The 22,690-nt window shown below is 33.5% G+C and overlaps 1 protein-coding gene and 2 long non-coding RNA genes across 3 annotated transcripts; 2 read left to right on the forward strand and 1 right to left on the reverse strand.

The window, feature by feature from the left end:
- Window positions 1-2,918: 2,918 nt before the first annotated feature.
- Window positions 2,919-7,846, reverse strand: LOC113732087 (protoheme IX farnesyltransferase, mitochondrial-like). The gene is made up of 7 exons (XM_027257698.2): window positions 7,362-7,846; window positions 6,693-6,822; window positions 5,778-5,915; window positions 5,523-5,656; window positions 4,170-4,295; window positions 3,638-3,741; window positions 2,919-3,444 (listed from the first exon to the last, which is right to left on the reverse strand). Exons 1-7 carry the CDS (start codon window positions 7,643-7,645, stop codon window positions 3,062-3,064), a joined length of 1,299 nt encoding a protein of 432 aa, XP_027113499.1. The 5' UTR covers window positions 7,646-7,846; the 3' UTR covers window positions 2,919-3,061.
- A 4,568-nt stretch (window positions 7,847-12,414) lies between these two features.
- On the forward strand, window positions 12,415-14,016 carry LOC140037243 (uncharacterized). The gene is made up of 3 exons (XR_011841162.1): window positions 12,415-12,878; window positions 13,040-13,096; window positions 13,698-14,016. It is a non-coding gene; the product is annotated as an uncharacterized lncRNA (long non-coding RNA).
- A 4,812-nt stretch (window positions 14,017-18,828) lies between these two features.
- Window positions 18,829-21,496, forward strand: LOC140036922 (uncharacterized). The gene is made up of 3 exons (XR_011840529.1): window positions 18,829-18,876; window positions 18,990-19,597; window positions 20,110-21,496. It is a non-coding gene; the product is annotated as an uncharacterized lncRNA (long non-coding RNA).
- Window positions 21,497-22,690: the final 1,194 nt, after the last annotated feature.

Consider the following 22,690-nt stretch of genomic DNA (forward strand, 5'->3'; position numbering starts at 1 on the left):
TCATAATATAAACTAAAATTGTAAAAAATTAGGGGAGGCCAACTTTGTCTTATACATATATTTACATACTATGAATTAAAAATTTCAAAACTTAGGGGGGGCCATGGCCCCCCTCAGCCCCCCCTTGGCTCCATCATTGCTTGTGTCCTAGATGTAAATTTATTAAAACTTTATCATCTTATTATATTCATAGGTGTTAAATTATAAAAATTGTGATATATAAACAAGTGATATTCTATATATAACTAGGAAGATTTGATGTTATTGTTATCCAAACTTTCAAACTTTTTAAAAATTGAAATTGATTAAAAACTTATAATACGGCAAATTTTTATTACATATTACTTGAACTAAACTTACTCTCTAAAAAAAGTTTGAGATATCAAGTAGTAATTTATTTATTTAAAAAGTAAGTTTAATATTTATTTCAATTTACCTTTTGAGATATAAAAGTTACTAATTTATTACCGTTAACTTACTATTTTAGGTGGGAAACTTACTTCCTTATTTTTAAGTGGGGAAAATGGCCAAATTCGTCCCTAAATTTTTTATTAATGTCGATTTAATCCCTTACTTTTGTTTTCGGCCAATTTGATCCCTAAACTTATATTATGGTTTCAATTAAGGATCTCTACGGCAGCGCCACCACCGAAAATAGATCAAACTCCACATTGACCAATTAGACAGGGGTATTTTAGGAACTTTTAGATATCTCCTCCCTCTATTATCAATTCCTACGGCCTACCAGCCACCTCCCCCTTCTACTCCTACCCTTCTTCTCCAACCTCTCCATTCCCTCCATCTATCATGTCCATCATCTTTGTTGCAGCTCACTAACTAGTCCTTGAGCAGCCCAAAACACAATCCTTCTTACATTGAAGAAGAGGCTTCCTTTTTCAAAAGAGATAGCAGTAAAAGCTTCTCTCTTTCTTGCTTCTACACAGCTATAGCCATGCCAAGTTCAAAGCAGGAATCAAAGGATTATCCCAAGCAGCCATCAAAATGACTTTTGTTGTGGTGGATGATGAGTGTTAGGCGAAGCCATGCAATCCTTGTTAGTTTCTTGGGAAATTTTGGCCTTGCTGAACTTGTACACTGCAAAAATAATATGGATACATTGAAATAAAGTTTTTCGTAGCTTTGGGTATAAGTGATACATCAAATCATGCCTCCAGTAGTCCTCCAGTTTTTACATATCATGTTGTCTTGTAATTTGATTTTTGAATTTTGCCGGAATGTTCTTGCTAACTATGAACATGCCCTTTTTCTTCCGTGGACGGAGGATAAAAATGAATTAAAAAAAAAAGAGAATTTACTCTTCACTCTCCATCCAATCCACCATTTTTGGTACTGCTCCTATATTTGATTTTGATAATATAGTGCTTACAAAACTCAAATTACTACTACTACTTGTATGTAGAGAATCACTGGATTAGATCCACCTTAATCAACAAAATCATTACTAATGATTACCAAAAAAACAACATACTTCATCATGTCTAGATCTTCACTAGAACAGATCCGATACTAACCCAACATCTAGATTTGGGGCATCATATGGTTTCGGCTTCACCCAATCCAAGGGAGTCTCTTTGCTTAGTTTTTGGAATATCTAGGCCCTCAAATCCCTCCCAAACTCTACCCTCTCTCCATCATTGGCTCCTCTTCGCACCCTTCTCTGTCCCAGAAGTCAAAGTATCGCATCTTGTTCCTGATCGATTCTTAGTTGCAAAATTTATAGAGATGACTGACATAACAGAGAGAGGAGCAAAAGAGGTGGGAGAAGAAGGGTGAAAGAAGGAGGAGGTAGGTGGCAGGTGGTGGAGATTGATGGTGCAAGGAGGACATATCAAAAGTTCCTAAAATACCCCTGTTTAGTTGATAAATTAGGAGTTTGATCTATTTTTCGTGATGGCGCGACCGTAGCGATCCTTAATTGAAACCATAATATAAGTTTAGGGATTAAATTGGCCGAAAACAAAAGTCAGGGATTAAATTGACATTAACAAAAAATTTAGGGATAAATTTGGCCATTTTCCCTTTTAAGTGTTATCCTATTTAGATGGATGGGTTCAACAAATAATCAAATGGTCGCTAAGAGTGTAACAACTTATTATATATAAGGTAAAAACTGCTTCGTTACTATAACTATCGTTACTAAAGCATTGTCCGTGGTTTTTAACTACCAAATTATTTGTCTATTGACGGCAATCATTAGACTCTAACTATTACTCAGACCTTCTCCCCATCCGACTTCATCTCCCAAATTTTCTTTTTCTTGAGAAAATTCTACTTTTTATAATAAACTAAAAAAAAAAAGAGAGAAAGGAACTTGTATAATTTGAAAGGACAAATCATTGGGTTTTTAACTGCAATTTTCTAAAACCGTTTTAAATGTTTGGCTTCATTCCTATTTGCTGTCCGTTTTTGAGGCACCGAAAACCCATTAAAAATTTTGGAGACGTTGCTATAAGCAAGGGAAATGATTAATTGAGATTCATTTTGGTTTTCATTTTCATTTTTACATGTCATTTAGGTGCATCGATTTGGTAATGGTTTGCAGTCGCTAATTGGTGTCTCCAATGGGATTGTGACAGGTCGTGGTTGCTAGCTATTATTTCCACCAGGATTGTGGTGTTTGCTCATGACAAGCGTGGTCTGATGCAGTTTTCCCCCTCTCATTTTCATTGAATGTGAAAGTATTTTCCAAGCACTAAATTATATTATTAACCGGTCAATCTTACAGACGTCTGTAATGTAAATGTTGCTCTTAATACACATTAGGGTATGAAATGAAAAGCGTATGGTTGACAACAACCCCTTAATTAGGTTTTGAAATGCATATGGAACACCATATGCTTTACCTCCCTCAGCTTTAAACATTTACGCTATACGCGTTCATCAGCACATATAAGCTCTTCAAGTAAATAACCAAGAATTAGTTATTGTGCTAGAATATTTCACTTATTATTTTAATTCCATATAATGGAAGGCAGCAAACATGAACTGTACCTCAAAAAAAAAAAAAAAAAAAGAGTGCAGACTCGTTATGTATTCATTCTCAATGTGTAACGTAAGTCGGAGCTGGTAAGAAAGGGAATGGAGCAACGGAAGCATACGCCACTGGTGGTCCTCGTGCACCCGTTTTTCTACTTTGAACGTTATGCTGCTCGTTGACCTGTTCAGTCCCATCAAGCGGCAATGCTGAGGATGATGAAAGACCAAGAGACCTTAGTAAATTTTGTGCTGTTTGGTACTGTTTGTTATCTGGCAGCCTGTGAAACAGAAGCCCGGACATAAACACCGGGAGATACAATAGGCTGGCACGGAACATTCCCCTGGCACTCTTGGTGGTGCGATCAATGCAGAAAGACATGGCAGTACCGCTGATTGCTAGAGCAAGAATTGTTGCCTCTAGACAGAACCAGCCAGAAGTTATCCCCCCTGCAATTTAATCACATTAACCATTAAGATTTGCACTTGTTATCCCCAAAAAGAAAAAAGGGCATTAAAATTAGCCCCAGTTCATGTCAGAGAAGCAATACCCAAGACTAAATGAAACAAAGTAATAAGACACATTCGTAACTTGAGAATCAAAGCACTTAGGCAAAATCTTGCTATGAACTCAGTCACTCACAGTCATAGGCTAGATAACCAAGTGGAAGCAGATACAAGCAGTTCCTCAAAGCAACCATGGCGGTTCTGTGACCAGAAGCGTCAGCAAGAGAGAACATTTTAAACCTGCCAGCACACCACAAATGATAACAAATTAGGATAACAACGGCAAACTGGATGCCGTTAATTGAATGCAACATCAAGAAGCTTAAGTAAGACTACCAATCAGCAGACATGTCCATGAACTTACCCATATTCTTGTCAAATATCAACATTTCAAAAAAATCTAGACATTTCCATTTGTTTTACAGACTTCAACTTACATCCACGTGCTACAAATACAAAGGTTTTAAGATACAAAATACTAGTATGAGACGACTGAGTTTGCAAGCAGATTTCCTTTCAATTAAACACAATTTTCTGGTGGCTGTTTCACATATCTGAATTCTAATTAAAACCGTACAACATTTAAGACAATTTTAACTTAGAATATTTAATCAACACAATTTTCTCGTGGATTTTCACATATCAATCTGCATACCCTATGTACATACCCTCCATCTGCATAGTCTTTGCGGCATAAATATGCCAAGGCCATGAAATGGGGTATTTGCCAAAAATATAAAGCAGCAGGGAGAATCATAGCGGTGAGTGATACCTCGCCAGCAGCAGCTGCCCACCTGAATTTACGAATAAAAACAGTTAATATGATGCGTCAAACAAACAAACCCAAACCCAAAGAAAAATCAGCTAATAACTATTTCAATGTACTCAATGGCAAGGACAAGGGATAACGAAACAATGAAAAGATTGCTCTCCTTTAATTAATCATTATCAAAGAGGCAGCTCAACAATCAAAGATGTCATATTCTCATGTCAATTTGTCACTCTAACGTTGCATCAACAAGTAATTATTCTATAATATTGATACAGTAACCAAAGTTACAGAACACACACCCACAGAGAGAGAGAGAGAGAGAGAGAGAGAGAGAGAGAGAGAGATCTATACAATTTGGCCCAAAATTAAGAAAGTACATGGCAAGACTTCCATAAGAGGAAAAAGAAATGCAAATACAAGAACATTCACATAAAAGGCAAATCAATCATTACTAAGTTTGCAACTATCAAAGAAACTGTCCACTAAAATGCAATCAACCTCATCTATTTTGACCTAAAGTATAACACAGCTGTTCAACTGATCACCTTAAAACTGCAACAGCATAATATTCGACTTAGGAACTTACAAAATCCCAAACTGGGTTTCTGTGGTTTCCCAATAAAATGGATGACCTATCTTGTACTACTAGATTTTTCCATAGAAATTGTAGATGTCTACAGAAAGAAGGTACTGCAATATGTGAAACTTGTTCAAATTTTCAGAGCAGAAACAAAGATCATATTCAGTATTTACCGTACTAATTCATTTAACATTGTTTCAATGAATTCTTTTTGACCAACTCATCCTGAAAAAAGCGTGCAACAAGCATATGGCAAAATATCTTAAGCCCTTCAATGACCACATAATCCAATGGAGTTTTTACCAGTGCAGCACCTGTAAATGTCAACTCTTTACATAGCATTAATGTCCTAGACCAGGCACAACATCTCTCTATTAACACCCAATTCAAAGTTCTGTTTTCCCTCTTGGTTACCCACACAATTCAAAATTGAAATGCAACCTCTTGGACCAGTCTATTCAGCAACCGCACCCCCCAAAAAACCGCAAAAAATTAAGAATAAAACAATATAATAGAAAAGAAATCATTACTAGTCTACTAAAAAGAAGACTTCCTCCAAAAAGGAAGAAAATGTCAAATGCCAACAATGTTAGCCTATAAACTGAAGGAAAAAGAAACAAACAGATCACAGATATGCAATTAGAACCAAAGGTGTACTGGGAAAACTACCCAAGAAGAGGCGGAATAGCACCAACAATAGCTCCAACCCAAGTATTTATTGGATGCATTTGTTTCAGTGGAGTGTATACAAATGCATAAAGCACAAGGTTAGAAGCAGCAAGCCCAGCTGCCAACACATTAGCCTGCAAATACCTTGTCATATGAGATGCTCACATTAGTTACTCCAACCACAGATACAGTATTAGCAAACAGAACCAAAACAAAGGACACTGAGCAGGCCAGATATTCAAATTATCCAACCACCTTCCAAGCCAGCAAAGCAGTGCCAGCAATGCCAGCACAAGATGCCCAGGTGACAGCATGACGAATTGTAAGACGACCAGAAGGAAGTGGTCTGTTCCTGGTTCTCTTCATTAGAGCATCATTATTAATTTCATAAACCTAACACGAAAATGTGAATTTAAATGAGTGGTATTCTCAATCCAATCAGGGAGACTAAGAGATGAGCAAATCCACATGATACACAAAAAATGTACAAAAATGCAGACACACCAAATCCACATCATGGTAACCCAGACTTTATAGAACAGGAAAATTTGATTGAAAAAAAAAAGAGCATGCCATATGGAAGATGCTATTTCTTTAAAAAAAAAAAAAGATTCTGACAGGATAAACCTCACACCAGGGGACACAGGATGATGAACACAATAAATAAGTTGGTTTTATAGTTTGATGAACGATTTCAATTATAGATCCGCAGAAATAAAGATCATGCCTATTGGATTTAAACCACACTCATGCACTTATTAAAGTCGTAAAGGTCAATGATTTCTTATTTGCCAAGCATAAACTCCAAATCAACAAGATATTTCCCACTCCCACAATTCAATCTCCTGAAGCAAAATGGGCCCATGAAAGTTAAACAGACATGTCTTTTGCATCCAACAGGAAGAGTCTCGTTTCATAGTACTGAAGATACTTCTCCAGTCATTACACTGCAGCATTTAGGCAAGGCTCCAAAAATGTCTGAATTCTCCACTTAAACAAGCATGATTACATGGTTTCTTCATACTGTAACTTCCAATACAACACAGAATACTAAACACTATAACACAATTGCAAGGGACAATACTAAAGATAAAGCAACGAAGACACAAATTACTAATAACAGCAACAATACCACGTTAGAGATGAGCATGCGGCCCAGAAGATGAAAACCTGATTTAATGTGTTGGCAGACGCTGCAACCATCATTGTACCAGCACATGTGCAACAAAGTCCTGCGAAATCAATGGCACTACCACTTCCAAGAATATATCCAGTTCCAGAAGTAGCTACCACCAACAGGCTACGGACAACGATTCAAAAAAAAAAAGTTAAATTTTCTGCTTTTATATATCTCTATGGCATTTTAAAACTATTTACATGTTATATCATGTCAAGACTAATTACATATATCATATTAAGACTGCAAAATTAAGATGATCAATATAAGCTATGATCGTAATCCTGCTGCAACAGCGCCTATAGTTTAGTTCCAATGTGACAGCAGCAAGATTTTACTAAATTTCTGAACCTTTCACGAAAGTTCATTATACTAATTAAAAAAAATTAGATCACAAATGGCAGATCATTTTTTTTAAGTTCTTCTAGTTCAATAACCTTATTAATATTGTATTGATTCGACCAAGATTCACTTTTTTTTCTTCTGATAGCACTTTAAATCTTAAAAATCAATTCCAATATACGAGCACAAAATTCAGTTGAATATCGACCCAAAGTTTATCAAATTTAATCGGAAATGTAAATGAATCGAAGAACATTCAGCAAACTATAACAGGAATAGAAAAAACAACTAACAAACATATAGAAAATAATGAAATTTACCTCAGGCGAGCTTTGGATAGTTCAAAGTAACAGCGGCCGTAATAATTGACGGCATCCTTCAGTTTCGACGCCGAAAACGCAGACAACGACGTCGTGTTAAGAAAAGAAGATCCGAGTGCCCGACTAGGATCCGACTTGAGGGAGTCGGAAGCAAAGGAGGTTGTGCTGGCGGCTGCCGAGTAGAATTGAGAGTGGAAGAGCGAGGATCCGACGGCATAATTGTAATTTCTCGGGTTTGCTGTAGAAACGAGTTTAGATGAGAAACTCAGTGAGTTTCTCCACATGACTCAGTTCTTCAGATTGAAAGAAATTTTGCCCGGAGCAATCAAAGGAGGTTTTCCTTGGGACGGCGGGAACGGATTGGATGGAGCTGGATCGTGCAGACCGATCAGGCGAGTGATGGGAGGAAATGAAAGGATTATTTAACTTCAAAGTCCTTAATGTTCGACCTAATTCTGTTTGGTCTCTACACTTTTATTTTCTCACGTTTTTCTACAAATGAAAGAAATCATACGAATTAAGTTGAAACGTCCGTTTTGATAAATCAAATAAATCCATTGTGATTTTTGACCAAAAAAAAAAATAAATCCATTTTGAATGCTTAATCAATTTTTTTATCCATAACTTTCATACACTGTAGATGAATGACAAGGTGTGTTTTTTTTTTTTTTTTTAAATATGCAGCACCATATTGGTATAATTTTCTCAAATGACTATTCGATAATCTTAAAATATTATTCAGGGTTTGTTTGAAAAAATTGGAGTTTGACGTCTGAAAATACCATTCAGTGTTGAAAGTATTAAATGTGGTCTCTGGCTAAGATTGTTCTTGATTCTCCTTCTGTGATCTTGTTATTCTTGGTGCATTAAAGGTGTACTTAGAAAGAGAAAGCAATTATAAGGAAAGAAAACAATTAGTTGCTCTGCCTAGAGATGATGCTGCAGTTGCAAGATATGCAATCTCCAGTTCCATTATTCCATCTGGTGGGGACTTAATTTTTTTTATACAAACTGATCACGTGTAATTAATTGGTCATGACTTTTGTGAAAATGAATTACCAATTTTGGTGGTTCGCAAGTCACTTTTTTCACACACAGCTCGTTCTTTCCAGTATCATGACCCAATTCATTCAATTTTTTATTGTTAACTTTCTTGAATTTGTATTTGTGGCTTATCGTTGTTGTTTAACTATGTAGTTAGTTCATAATATAGTAAGAAGTTCTTCTATTCTTAGTTCGCTTATTTCTATTACATGAAAACTATATAGTTTTACGATTTGATCCATACTACTATTATATTTCTTTCTTCTTAGGCAGATTGAAGAAAACTCTTGATGTAACAACAATAATCTTTCTTGGTTTCTCTCTACAATTCCTTGATATTTCTTCCTTGAGTACATTTCTTTCTCACTCTTTCAAGATGATTTCTTTTTGTTTCCTTTTTCTCTCACGTTAAAAGTCTAAAGGCACGGGACATCAGACTAGCTACTTTGGTGGAAGATATTGTTCAATTAAGATGATTGTTTCATATGTGTTCTTTTTGTCTAGTTAAAAATGATAAGAATCAATTAAGCTCTAAGATTAGCAACTATGCCTTGGGCATCACTTTAGATGAGGAACTCTTGTTTCCTCAGTGTCAAAAACACTGAATGTAAAGTCAACTCGAGCATTTCCTCGTAATTGTACATCTTTTGAAAGCAATACAATCAATTATCGTTTTGAAAAAAAAATTAAAAGTCTAATGGATTTTAATCATTATTGCTTATCCTGACATACACAATTGTATCAATTCTTGAATAGTAGGCGATACTATTTTGTTTTGTTCATTGTCTGTCTACTAAAAAAAAAATTTATGTTCTGTCCATGGTCTACTATGCAAATTAATTATTTACAGTTTTGAATTTTTTAGAGCTAACTCTTGTTTGGATAGAGTATTATTTGAAATATTATTTAAAATAATTATTGTAGTACTTTTTGTGATGTGATGTATGTGAGATAAAAAGGAGACTGGGAATATAAAATGTAGGTTGGGAAGTGTGTTTATGATGCAAGCGAAATATTATTTGCAATATTTTTGCTATCCAAAATTGTATTATATATAGTTTTGAATATTTTTGGAACTAACTCTATTATAATTCCTTCCGTTGTCCATGGCTATTAATGCTACCCTTCTTCATTGATTGAGTTTAAATATTTTACTAGCGGTAGTATTTTCTTTTTCATTGGTTGGCTTTTGATGTAAGAATGTTGTAATTAGGCTCGTGTACCAATCATGATAAACCACAAAAAAAAGATTAAAGAATTTTAATTGAGGTTTCTGAATTTTGCCAATGGTTCATTAACATTTCTATGAATATGCTGATAAATAATGATTTGATGAACTGATGTTCTCAATCTAATTACTTTCCTTTTACAATCTAACACCACAGATGATCGTACTAGCTATTACTCTTCCCTTTATTCGTCGAGGCTTGGACTATAGGTTTAATTTAATTTATTTTCTACATTTGTTGGAGGAATTATTTGCATCTTGAATTTCTATTGATTTTTAGTTGGGGACAAATGTGAAATACTATTAGTTAGATCTAACTTTTGGATTTTTGTGATATTTAATGGAATCAAAAACACCTAATACCAGGAAAATCAGGCAACAGAACTGCAAGGAATATCAGCCTGCTCAGGCACTCATGGGCCTTAGCCCGCCTGCTCCTCACATGACCCGAATCCCAATCTGAAACGGAAAAAATCATGTGTCCAGTGTGGACCGCCTTCAGTGCCCTATATAAGCACTATACCTGACAATTGGACGGATTGGACGGGTTAATATTGGGTTTTTATTTAAATGGATTACACCCAACCCGTCAAACTTTAGATTGAGTTAATTTTGGAATTAATAGATTTTGACATATAAACTCTCTCAAATATATTTTCACATACAAAAAAAAAAAAATTCATACACAAACATATTTTCACACACTAAAACACTCACAGATACAAACGCACACTCACTTTTTAAGCTCTATTGAAATATTTTATTTTTACACATATAAACACACTAAAATACACATGTATGATATTGGAGGAGATGGGAGGTTTTGGCGTGGGTTGGTCGTGTCAAAAATGGATTTAGCGTAGTGTGTATTTTGCAATAAAATGAAGAAGGAATCGTGTTATGAAAGCAAGGGTAGTTGCCTTGATCAATTAAGATATCTTTAATGTCCAAATCTACACTGGTCTACCAGAATTGAGAATGGGAATGGCGTACTAGTGCTAGAAAGTTAAATGCTAGAGAGTTTTGTAAACTATACTTACAAACTGACGGGTTAAGCTTCAGGTTTGAAAAGGGCAAATTTGACCCGTTATCTTATTTGATTTTGCTAGCCAAAAGTATCACTATTTTTTTTTTTGAGAATTATTTGGTCAATTCACATGATAATATGAGTTGCACACGACTCAATAACTGACAAAATAGGTGAACTGACCGAATTATAGTTGACCCTCCTATTCTCCGGATGTTTTGGATATTCTACCTTGTATCCTTATACAATATAAGAATAAGTTGTAGTCAAAGGAGGGTTTGAATTTCAACCATGTAGATAGGGACTTTTTGAGAATGTGAAATGTTATGTAGTTTTTTTAAAATTTTTGATACAACTGGGGGCAACACGTATTTAAGTATATTTACCGAAATAACCTCATTTTGGTACATTTAAATTTTTGATTTATGGAGACAACTGGGTATTTCTGGAATATGAAATTATTTTGTAACCGTTTTTGCATCGAGTACAACTCATATAAACTTATGTATTGGTGTAATTACTGAAATAGTGTTATAGACATATTTAATTGAAGTGTTTTTAATAAACTCTGCTTGATTCCTCATTCCTTTCCTTTTTCTCAATAAGGTGCTTCAATAAAAGCCACATTTGAGTATATGCAGCTATATGGCGTGTACACAGATAACATCTACCCTTATATGGGGAAATGGATTCCTATTCCAGTCATTCCAGATACAGCTTTTGAGGTTGTACAAATTTGTTTGTTCTATTAAAAAATCTAGAGATTAATTTAAAATTTGATTATTTGGTCTCTTGATTCATAATTCTTTTAGTTTAGTATATGTTTGTTTAATGCAAAAATCCAGATATTAATAGAATATTTGATTATTTGGTCTTCAAATTCCTAACACTTTTATTTTTTTTTTCATTTGTAGAAAGAAAAACTTTATGTTCGGAGGTTTTCTTTGATGCACTTCAATAAGTCACTCCTACAAGTCATAAAGGAGCAACCTATTGTTGGTTTGGTGGAAGGTTATCCAAGTTTTGATAACTACAAGCGTAGATATGTACGTTGTGAAAATAATCTTATTGTGCATGTATGTGACTGTCTCACATACTGAATAATACCTTTAATTTTGTTTTATTTCTATTCAAGAAATTTACAAGGGGCCTACTGTTACTGAACTCCGAACGTACAAGGACAAAAAAGTCAAACTCCATTGTGTTCAAGTAGTTGGTATTGGTTTGGAGGCTGGAGAGTTGTTATTCCTTGTGAAGAACACTCGAGGAGAAGCCTGGGGCTGCTGTGGATATGGGAAGATCAGCATGAAATTGATCAAGCATATCGCATTTCAGTTTGCTGGTGTATAGCAAATCATGCTTTTTAGGAAAAATTAAGTCTTATTCCTTTTGAACTTCTAGAATATGAAGTCGAGATCAGCCATCACTTCAATCGTAGAAATATGAATGCACCTAATTCGAATGATTTCGTCCTTGCAATTGCTAATTTGCCATATTGAAAATGTATACACGTTGTTCCAACATAATAAATTGATTATATACATTAGGCAGGACACATCTAGACGTTGTTGGAAAAATATAAAAAACTGTATATATAAATTGGGCAGGGCACATCTAGACATTTCACCACGCATTGTGCCCCGGTGTTCTCCCACTTCCTTTCTTTTGGTCGCCCAGAAAGCGTTGGAATTATGCAATGGGATAACAAAAACATTTTCTTCCATCCTTTTTCAGTTTGGCGGTTAATTATTTTTTCTTTCCAGTTAAAAAAGTAGGATTAGAGGAAGATTTTCACATTCTGGGGCCAGAGCATGTCACCACTCCATTAGGTGGCTTACTCTAATTCCTATGGATTGTCTACCAGACTACCAACACTTGAGTCAATAACAATTATTTAGATGACAACGGCCCTGCTAAAGGTTTCGACTTGAATATTTTCGACCTAGAGCACTTGTTGATAGAGCCAACCTGTTTGCGGGAAGCCGGTTCCACTATTAAATGGGACCTAACTTCATATGGACTTTGGGTCTCAATGAAAGGGTCCAAGATTACAAGGATGAGCCCTTATTATTCGGATTTGAACTCAAGCCTACTTTCTATGGAGGGTACTTCCATTTACTTTTTTCATTTCCGTCGGAACCCTAAACGACCTTTCTTCCAAACTGCGTCTGACTCCCAGTGATAGACCATGCCATGAAAAAATTGACCCAAATAAAAGGTCATCAATGTCGCACCCTTTTTCTAGTTCCTCTCTCTGCTGCTACTATTTGCTTGAACTATGCAATTTTCTCTTCCCTCTTCTTTGTACTTTTTTTCCTTTTATCTAATTTTTTTGTTTTTTTCACACTTTAAAACATTGTATACATGGCGATTTTGTAGGATATTCTAAAAGGATTTAGGTCCTTGCTCAAGTTCCACAGCGGCTTTTCTTTGAAGGTAATATCTTTTCTGTATAATTCTTAGTTCATACAATGTGTTCCAACCAGCTTAAACATCTAGTTGTTAATGATTTTACAGTCTTAAAGAAACATATTACTTTTAGGACTGGTTAGATTAATGGTGCTATTGGATGTTTGATGTGAAACAATAGCCTCTTAAAATCTACCGCTTTTAGTATAGTATACACGTCACACACTTATATTATGCTTTTGTGCAGTTTGGGCACCATTGCTTTGAATGTTGAGACCGTTCAGTCTAAGAACGTTAGCTTGGCTATTTTGGGATGTTGGGGGTCAAGACAAAATAATCTTCTCTATATAATTCTTAGCTTTGAGTATAATATTTTTTCTGTATAATTCTTAGTTCATGCAGTGTGTTTCCATCAGCTTAAACGCCTACTTATTTATGATTTTAAAGTCTTAAAGAAACATTATTTTTAGGACTGGTTAGATTAATGTTGCTATTGAATTCTTAGCTTTTAGAACTACTGCTTTTAGTATAGTGTGTGTGTGTGTGTGTTTATAAACACACACATATATATTGTGCTTTTGTGTACTTTGAACACCATTGCTTTCAATGTTGAGACTGTTGAGTACAGGAGCATTAACTTTGCTTTTTGGGATGTTGGGCGTCAAGGAGAATTCTGTCGCTTGTGGAGGCGCTACTTCAAAAATACTCAGGATCTTATATTTGCGATATAGCAATCACAGACAGTGTTGTTGTGGGAGAGGAAATTTGTCCCTTGACGGGTTGATTCTGGAAGCAAGAAGCTCTGTGTCTAGTCTATTTTGCTATTCTTATGGCAATTAATGTCAGTTTTAAGTGCTTATGTATCTTTAAGTCATCATTTGCAATGCAATGCTCTTTTTTTTCCCTTTTTGGGGTAATTGCAAGTGAAAAATGCCGCCATGACTAATCAAGCTTTCTTTATTAGTTAGCAAATGCAGTTTGTTGATGTTGATTATTTATTATATTATACTCGCATGTTATTTTTGTTGGCCAAGCTTAATCCATTTATGAGCAAAAAAAAGTGTCTGATGATGATGATGATCCATTCGCTGGACCAAAAAAAAAAAAAGAAAGATTTCCATATTTTCTAATAGCTTTTTTAAAAATGTATGTCAAATGCATTCTTAGTTTGCTTGTTTTCAGGTCCCTATCATCAAACAGGCTATTTTCATATGCTTTTAATCTTTTTTTCCCTTTTTGGGGTAATTGCAAGTAATAAATGCCACCATGACTAATCAAGCTTTCTTTGTTAGTTAGCAAATGCAGTTTGTTGATATGGATTATTTATTATATTTTACTCGCATGTTGTTTTTGTTGTCCAAGCTTAATCCATTTATGAGCAAAAGAAAGATGTCTGATGATGATGATGATGATCCATTCGCTGGACCCAAAAATAAAAAGAAAGATTTCCATATTTTCTAATAGCTTTTTTAAAAATGTATGTCAAGTGCATTCTTAGTTTGCTTGTTTTCATGTCCCTATCATCAAACAGGCTGTTTTGATATGCTTTTAATAGTCTATTTTGCTATTCTTATGGCAATGGATGTCAGTTTTAAGTGCTTATGTATCTTTAAGTCATCATTTGCAATGCAATGCTCTTTTTTTCCCTTTTTGGGGTAATTGCAAGTGATAAATACCGCCATGACTAATCAAGCTTTCTTTGTTAGTTAGCAAATGCAGTTTGTTGATATGGATTATTTATTATATTTTACTCGTATGTTGTTTTTGTTGGCCAAGCTTAATCCATTTATGAGCAAAAGAAAGATGTCTGATGATGATGATGATCCATTCGCTGGACCCAAAAAAAAAGAAAGATTTCCATATTTTCTAATAGCTTTTTTAAAAATGTATGTCAAGTGCATTCTTAGTTTGCTTATTTTCATGTCCCTATCATCAAACAGGCTGTTTTCATATGCTTTTAATCTTTTTTTTCCTTTTTGGGGTAATTGCAAGTGATAAATGCCGCCATGACTAATCAAACTTTCTTTGTTAGTTAGCAAATGCTGTTTGTTGATATGGATTATTTATTATATTTTACTCGCATGTTATTTTTGTTGGCTAAGTTTAATCCATTTATGAGCAAAAGAAAGATGTCTGATGATGATAATGATCCATTCGCTGGACCCAAAAAAAAAGAAAGATTTCCATATTTTCTAATAACTTTTTTAAAAATGAATGTCAAGTGCATTCTTAGTTTGCTTGTTTTCATGTCCCTATCGTCAAACAGACTGTTTTGATATGCTTTTAATAAATAGGTTACTCCATTTATGAGCAAAAGAAAAGATGTCTGATGATGATGATGATCCATTCGCTGGACCCAAAAAAAAGAAAGATTTTCATATTTTCTAATAGCTTTTTTAAAAATGTATGTCAAGTGCAATCTTAGTTTGCTTGTTTTCATGTCCCTATCATCAAACAGGCTGTTTTGATATGTTTTTAATCTTTTTTTCCCTTTTTGGGGTAATTGCAAGTACTAAATGCCGCCATGACTAATGAAACTTTCTTTATTAGTTAGCAAATGCAGTTTGTTGATATGGGTTATTTATTATATTTTACTCGCATGTTATTTTTGTTGGCTAAACTTAATCCATTTATGAGCAAAAGAAAGATGTCTGATGATGATGATGATCCATTCGCTGGACTCAAAAAAAAAAAGAAAGATTTCCATATTTTCTAATAGCTTTTTTAAAAATGTATGTCAAGTGCATTCTTAGTTTGCTTGTTTTCATTTGCCTATCATCAAACAGGCTGTTTTGATATGCTTTTAATATTTTTTTCCCTTTTTGGGGTAATTGCAAGTAATAAATGCCGCCATGACTAATTAAACTTTCTTTGTTAGTTAACAAATGCAGTTTGTTGATGCGGATTATTTATTATATTTTACTCGCATGTTATTTTTGTTGGCCAAGCTTAATCCATTTGTGAGCAAAAGAATGATGTCTGATGATGATGATGATCCATTTGCTGGACCCCAAAAAAAAGAAAGATTTTCATATTTTCTAATAGATTTTTTAAAAATGTATATAAAATGCGTTCTTAGTTTGCTTGTTTTCATGTCCCTATCATCAAACAGGCTATTTTGATATGTTTTTAATCTTTTTTTCCCTTTTTGGGGTAATTACAAGTAATAAATGCCACCATGACTAATCAAGCTTTCTTTATTAGTTAGCAAATGCAGTTTGTTGATATGGATTATTTATTATATTTTACTCGCACGTTGTTTTTGTTGGCCAAGTTTAATCCATTTATGAGCAAAAGAAAGATGTCTGATGATGATGATGATCCATTCGCTGGACCTAAAAAAAAAAAGAAAGATTTCCATATTTTCTAATAGCTTTTTTAAGAATGTATGTCAAGTGGATTCTTAGTTTGCTTGTTTCCATGTCCCTATCATCAAACAGGCTGTTTTGATATGCTTTTAATAGTCTATTTTGCTATTCTTATGGCAATGGATGTCAATTTTAAGTGTTATGTATCTTTAAGTCATCATTTGCAATGCAATGCTCTTTTTTTCCCATTTTGGGGTAATTGTAAGTGATAAATGCCGCCATGACTAATCAAACTTTCTTTGTTAGTTAGATAATGCAGTTTGTTGATGTGGATTATTTATTATATTTTACTCGCATGTTGTTTTTGTTGGCCAAATTTAATCCATTTATGAGCAAAAGAAAGATGTCTGATGATAATGATGATCCATTCGCTGGACCCAAAAAAAAAGAAAGATTTTCATATTTTCTAATAGCTTTTTTAAAAATGTATGTCAAGTGCATTCTTAGTTTGCTTGTTTTCATGTCCCTATCATCAAACAGGCTGTTTTGATATGATTTTAATCTTTTTTTCCCTTTTTGGGTTAATTGCAAGTGATAAATGCCGCCATGACTAATCAAGTTTTCTTTGTTAGTTTGCAAATGCAGTTTGTTGATGTGGATTATTTATTATATTTTACTCGCATGTTATTTTTGTTGGCCAAGCTTAATCCATTTATGAGCAAAAGAAAGATGTCTGATGATGATGATGATCCATTCGCTGGACCTAAAAAAAAAAGAAAGATTTCCATATTTTCTAATAGCTTTTTTAAGAATGTATGTCAAGTGGATTCTTAGTTTGCTTATTTTCATATCTCTATCATCAAAAAGGTTGTTTTGATATGTTTTTAATAGTCTATTTTGCTATTCTTATGGCAATGGATGTCAGTTTTAAGTGTTTATGTATCTTTAAGTCATCATTTGCAATGCAATGCTCTTTTTTTCCCATTTTGGGGTAATTGTAAGTGATAAATGCCGCCATGACTAATCAAACTTTCTTTGTTAGTTAGCTAATGTAGTTTGTTGATATGGATTATTTATTATATTTTACTCGCATCTTGTTTTTGTTGGCCAAGTTTAATCCATTTATGAGCAAAAGAAAGATGTCTGATGATAATGATGATCCATTCGCTGGACCAAAAAAAAAGAAAGATTTCCATATTTTCTAATTGCTTTTTTTAAAAATGTATGTCAAGTGCATTCTTTGTTTACTTGTTTTCATGTCTCTATCATCAAACTGGCTGTTTTGATATGCTTTTAATAAATTGATATGCTTTTAAAAATGTATGTCAAGTGCATTCTTAGTTTGCTTATTTTCATGTCCCTATCATCAAACAGGCTGTTTTGATATGATTTTAATCTTTTTTTCCCTTTTCGGGGTAATTGCAAATGATAAATGCCGCCATGACTAATCAAACTTTCTTTGTTAGTTTGCAAATGCAGTTTGTTGATGTGGATTATTTATTATATTTTACTCGCACGTTGTTTTTGTTGGCCAAGCTTAATCCATTTATGAGCAAAAGAAAGATGTCTGATGATGATGATGATCCATTCGCTGGACCCAAAAAAAAAAAAAAGATTTCCATATTTTCTAATAGCTTTTTAAAAAATGTATGTCAAGTACATTCTTAGTTTGCTTGTTTTCATGTCCCTATCATCAAACAGGTTGTTTTGATATGCTTTTAATAAATAGGTTACACACGCGTGCTATGATGATAGTCCTCAAACAATTACTCCTGTATCAACATCTAACTTGTAAGTTCTTGATTGTCAATTAGTTATTTATTTATAGGTAATCAAAGTTAAGTTCCATTTTTTGATTTTTCATTTCAGCATCTTGTTCGACTCTCAATGCAACCGCTGTTACTTCGGTAAAACACTGTTTGGATGGAAAGTTAGAAATTCCAATACCTTTGTCCAGCCTAGAGCTTGTAGATCATGTTCATGAAAAGATGAATTTAGAAAGGGCAAAAATTGATGATTTTGGCATCTCAGGTGCTTCAATAAAAGCCATATTTGAGTATATGCAGCGATATCGCGTGTACACAGATAAAGTCTATCTTATATGGGGATTAGGAATCCTATTCCAGTCATTCCAGATACAGCTCTTGAGGCTGTACGAATTTGTTTGTTCAATTCAAAAACTAAAGAGTAATTTAATATTTGATTATTTGGTCTCTTGATTCATAATTCTTTTAGTTTAGTATTTGTTTGTTTAATGCAAAAATCTAGATATTAATAGAATATTTAATTATTTGGTTTTCAAATTCCTGACACTTTACTTTTCATTTCCATTTGTAGAAAGAAAAACTTTATGTTTGGAGGTTTTCTTTGATGCACTTCAGCAAGTCACTCCTATAAATCATAAAGGAGCAACCTATTGTTGGTTTGGGGGAAGGTTATCCAAGTTTTGATAAGTACAAGGGTAGAGATGTACGCTATGAAAATAATCTTATTGTGCATGTATGTTGTAGACATCAAATTTTTGTCAATTTTTAATGTTTTCTCGAATTTTTTCTATTTAATAAGTTGTTTATTTTCTTACATTTTAATGTGCATTTTTCTCATTTTTGCAGGTTTGTTTTAGGGAAAGAGAAAAAATAAAACACAAAAAAAATAACAAAAAAGAAAATCAAGAAATCAAAAATCTTCTCCTAATTATTTCTCTTTCACCAAATGCACTATTGATCCATTTTTGCACTCAATGTCTCCATGCACCTTTCTTTTCATTTTTGGTCAAAAACCATCATTGGAAAAAACCAAGAGACCACCTAATTCTTGGGTTTGTTCTCTCGGCTATTGCTTTTTCCCTCAAGAAGAGAAGGATTTTTTTCCCTCAATCTCCATCTAGCTCTCGGCCCTCCTCTTTTCCAGAAACAAAAAAATTTTCAGCACACTTCAACAAACAAACACACACACAAAAGGAAAAAAAAAACTCTCTCGGCCTTTCTATCCCTCTCGGCTCTTCTTTTCCTTTCTTGTTCTCTCAAGAAAAAAAATTTCCTTAGACAACAAAATTTTCCCTTCAACTCTCTATCTCTCTCGGTTCTCACCTCTCTTTCCCCCTATCAATTTCATACACCTACTAGCAAAACAACAAAAAAAAAAATAAAGAGCAAGCCATTGGACAGTTGGAGGTTTGGAGTTTCATCAAAGCATTTTAACCAACTCCATTTTCGGTGAGGTATCTCTCAATTTTTTGAAGCAAATTAAATTCATGTTGATTGCTTAATTTCTCTTGCTTTTGTTGGGTGTTGTTGTTGCTGTTGTTATGTTGCTAAATGTTGGGGTTAAGTTACAAACAAGATTGAAGAAAGAGAAGTAATTTTTCTGTATGCAAGCTAAATGTTTGATAAAATGCCAAAATGAAAAGAATCAAAATTAGTGAATTTTTTGTGCATAGTTTTGTTAAAATGAATGACCCGTAGCTAGTACAGGGCCTGGAAAAGATGTTTGATTGTCCAAAATTTAAGTTTTGACCTCAAAAGCAAAGAATGAATTTTTTCAAAATTAGGGGGCCATTTTGCCTTAATTTAGGCTTTTGTTGTTGTTTTCTTGTCAAAATAAGATCATAGTTATAATGTAGAAGTTATAATGAGTGTTGTAGTATAATTTTTATGATTTTTGGTGAAAATTTGAGGGTTAAAAAAATATAAAAAAATTGGACTGACTTTTGCTATTTTTGGCCACTTTCAGGTCATATTTTGTAAAATCTAACTTCAAAAACGGAATCTACGCGAAAAATCGAGTGAGGGGGTGTATTTTGAGAAAATTTGGCGGCGGCCACCAGCTGCAAGAAGCTTCTGCTGGCCGGAGTGGAAGAATAAGAAAAAAGAAGAAGAAGAAGAAGAAAGGAAAGAAAGGGAAGAAAAGAAGGAAAAGAGAATTGGGCTGATGTTTTTTTTCTTGTGGGCTTGTGTTTATTTTTGATTGGGTTTTGGGAATGGGTTTTTGTTTATTTCTTTTGGGTTTCGATTTGGGCTAAGATGTCAGAGCCCATGCATTTTTTGGTCGGATTTGAGTGATAAAAGGATGGGCTGGACCGCTTATTTCCTTTGGGTTTCGGCGGGGCTTAGGAATTTCCGACCTAAGCAAAAATAATAAGAAAGGCCCGATGGCCTTTTCTTGCCAAGTCAAAAATCGAAATTTGCATTCTAGCCCCTGATCTTTGGAGCAGTTTCACTGTGATCCTGAAAATTTTAATTTTTTTTCACTTAGGTCCTTAAATTAATTGCACTTTGGTCCCTGAATTTTATCATTTATTTAATTTTGACCCCTAAACTTTGGAAAAATATATTTTGACCATAAAAGCTTTTTTGAATTTGTAATTTAATCCCAAATGAATTTTACTATCTTTATTATGATTGTTTCTTTTCTTTAATAGCTAATTATGTTATTTTTGAATATATTTAACTTGTAATTTTCAGATGTTCTTAAATTTCTTTACGTTTGACATATTAAGGTGAATTTAGTATTTTTATCATTATTATTATTTTCAATTAAATTGGTCATGATTCTTTTGTTCATTTTGAGTATAAATAGGGCGATTTGACTCAATTTAGTTACCACTTCAAAAGGGAGGTACCCCTATTAGTATTTAAATGTCAATTACGTGCTCTTATGTGCTCCTACGTGCTCTTATGTGTTTATATATTTTTATATGTTTTGTTATTTACTTGATTTAAATGTTCATTCCAATTTTCTTATATTTGTTTAGTTAATTTTTATAATTATTTGAGAGACATTTAAATACCTCAAAATATAATAGATAGGATAACTAGATTTGTTTTATTATATTTTCCCATTTCAGATTGTAATTAGGTCCTCTATTGTAATAGATAGGATAGACAAGTTTACTTTATTATATTTCCCCATTTTGGATTGTAATTTGGTCCCCTATTATAACAGATAGGATAGATAAGTTTACTTCACCATATTTTTCCATTTTAGATTGTAATTAGACTCTCCGTTGTCATAGGTAGGTTTTGTATGTTTATGTGGCTTATGTATTATATGCTTTATCCGCTTTCCTTAGGATTTTTGCATCTAAATATTATACTTACGTGTTACGTGCTTCTTGCTCTTATGTGTTTATTTGTTTTAATTTATGTCTTATTTGTTTTACTGTGTATTATGAATGTATGACGTCACCACACTAATCCAACGCCAGTTGTGATTTCTCTCTCCGCCTAGTTGCTAGCCCAATGCTAGTAAAGTTCTTTAGAAATGGGCTAGTCCAACGCTAGACTCGTAGATCGGTCACGCATTCGATTCTTCTTTTGTATGATGTCCATTACATTTTCATGCATATTTTTATTTTTAGAATCTTTTCTCATTTGCATGACATTTTCTATTATATTATCCACTACCCTCTATATGTGTTAATCATATCATTTAAAATTGCATCTTATTTAAGAAATTATAAAATAAGTTCGTTCATTTGCTTGTTCATATTAGGAGAATTATTCACTGAACATGGATATGGGTGATTATAACTCTTTAGTTTAAATACCCCATCAATCCATGTATAAGAAAATTATGTCACAAGTTTTTGCCTCCCATACCTATTATGCTGCATTCCTATTCTTTGACCGCATATATCTAGATATATAATTTAATTTTTTTTCTTTTCTTTGAATTTCATTCATGCATGCTCGTGATCCCTTTCAAGGGATTATTTTGAACTTCGCAATTATTGCGATTGGTATCAATTAAATTTTTGGGTAGACATTTTGTTCCTTCCGACATTTTCTAAATTTAGATTTGCATTCATGTGGGAAACATCTAAACGTGACAAATTTAAGGGTTAAAATAAGAAAACTTTTACTAAATTTCGCAACTAACTTAGATTAGGTTGAGAGGGTGCCATAGGTTTGAATTAATAGAACTTTTGCCTTCCCTTTTTTTCAACCATGACTCCCGAACTCATTTTCTCATGTTTATCAAAAACCTTGAGTAGTCGAAAAAGGTTATATTTTATTTTATTTTATTTTTGTCAAAAAATATTTTTGAGTGATTTGGTATATCTAAACTCAATACGAAGTGGCGACTACTCTTTTACGTAAAAGCCCTTTTAGACTAAATTTTGGATTCAAACTGTCGCATTCTTTAAAGTCCCATTCTAGGTCCTTTTTCACTTATTTTAAAAAAAAAAATCACATCTTTTGTAAATATTATATTTTCATCGCGAAAAATGTAGCGCGACATATGTGACTATCTCACATACTGAATAATACCTTTAATTTTGTTTTATTTCTATTCAGGAAATATACAAGGG

The sequence above is a fragment of the Coffea arabica genome, chromosome 2e (assembly GCF_036785885.1).
Source record: "Coffea arabica cultivar ET-39 chromosome 2e, Coffea Arabica ET-39 HiFi, whole genome shotgun sequence".
In the NCBI taxonomy this organism is placed as follows: domain Eukaryota; kingdom Viridiplantae; phylum Streptophyta; class Magnoliopsida; order Gentianales; family Rubiaceae; genus Coffea; species Coffea arabica.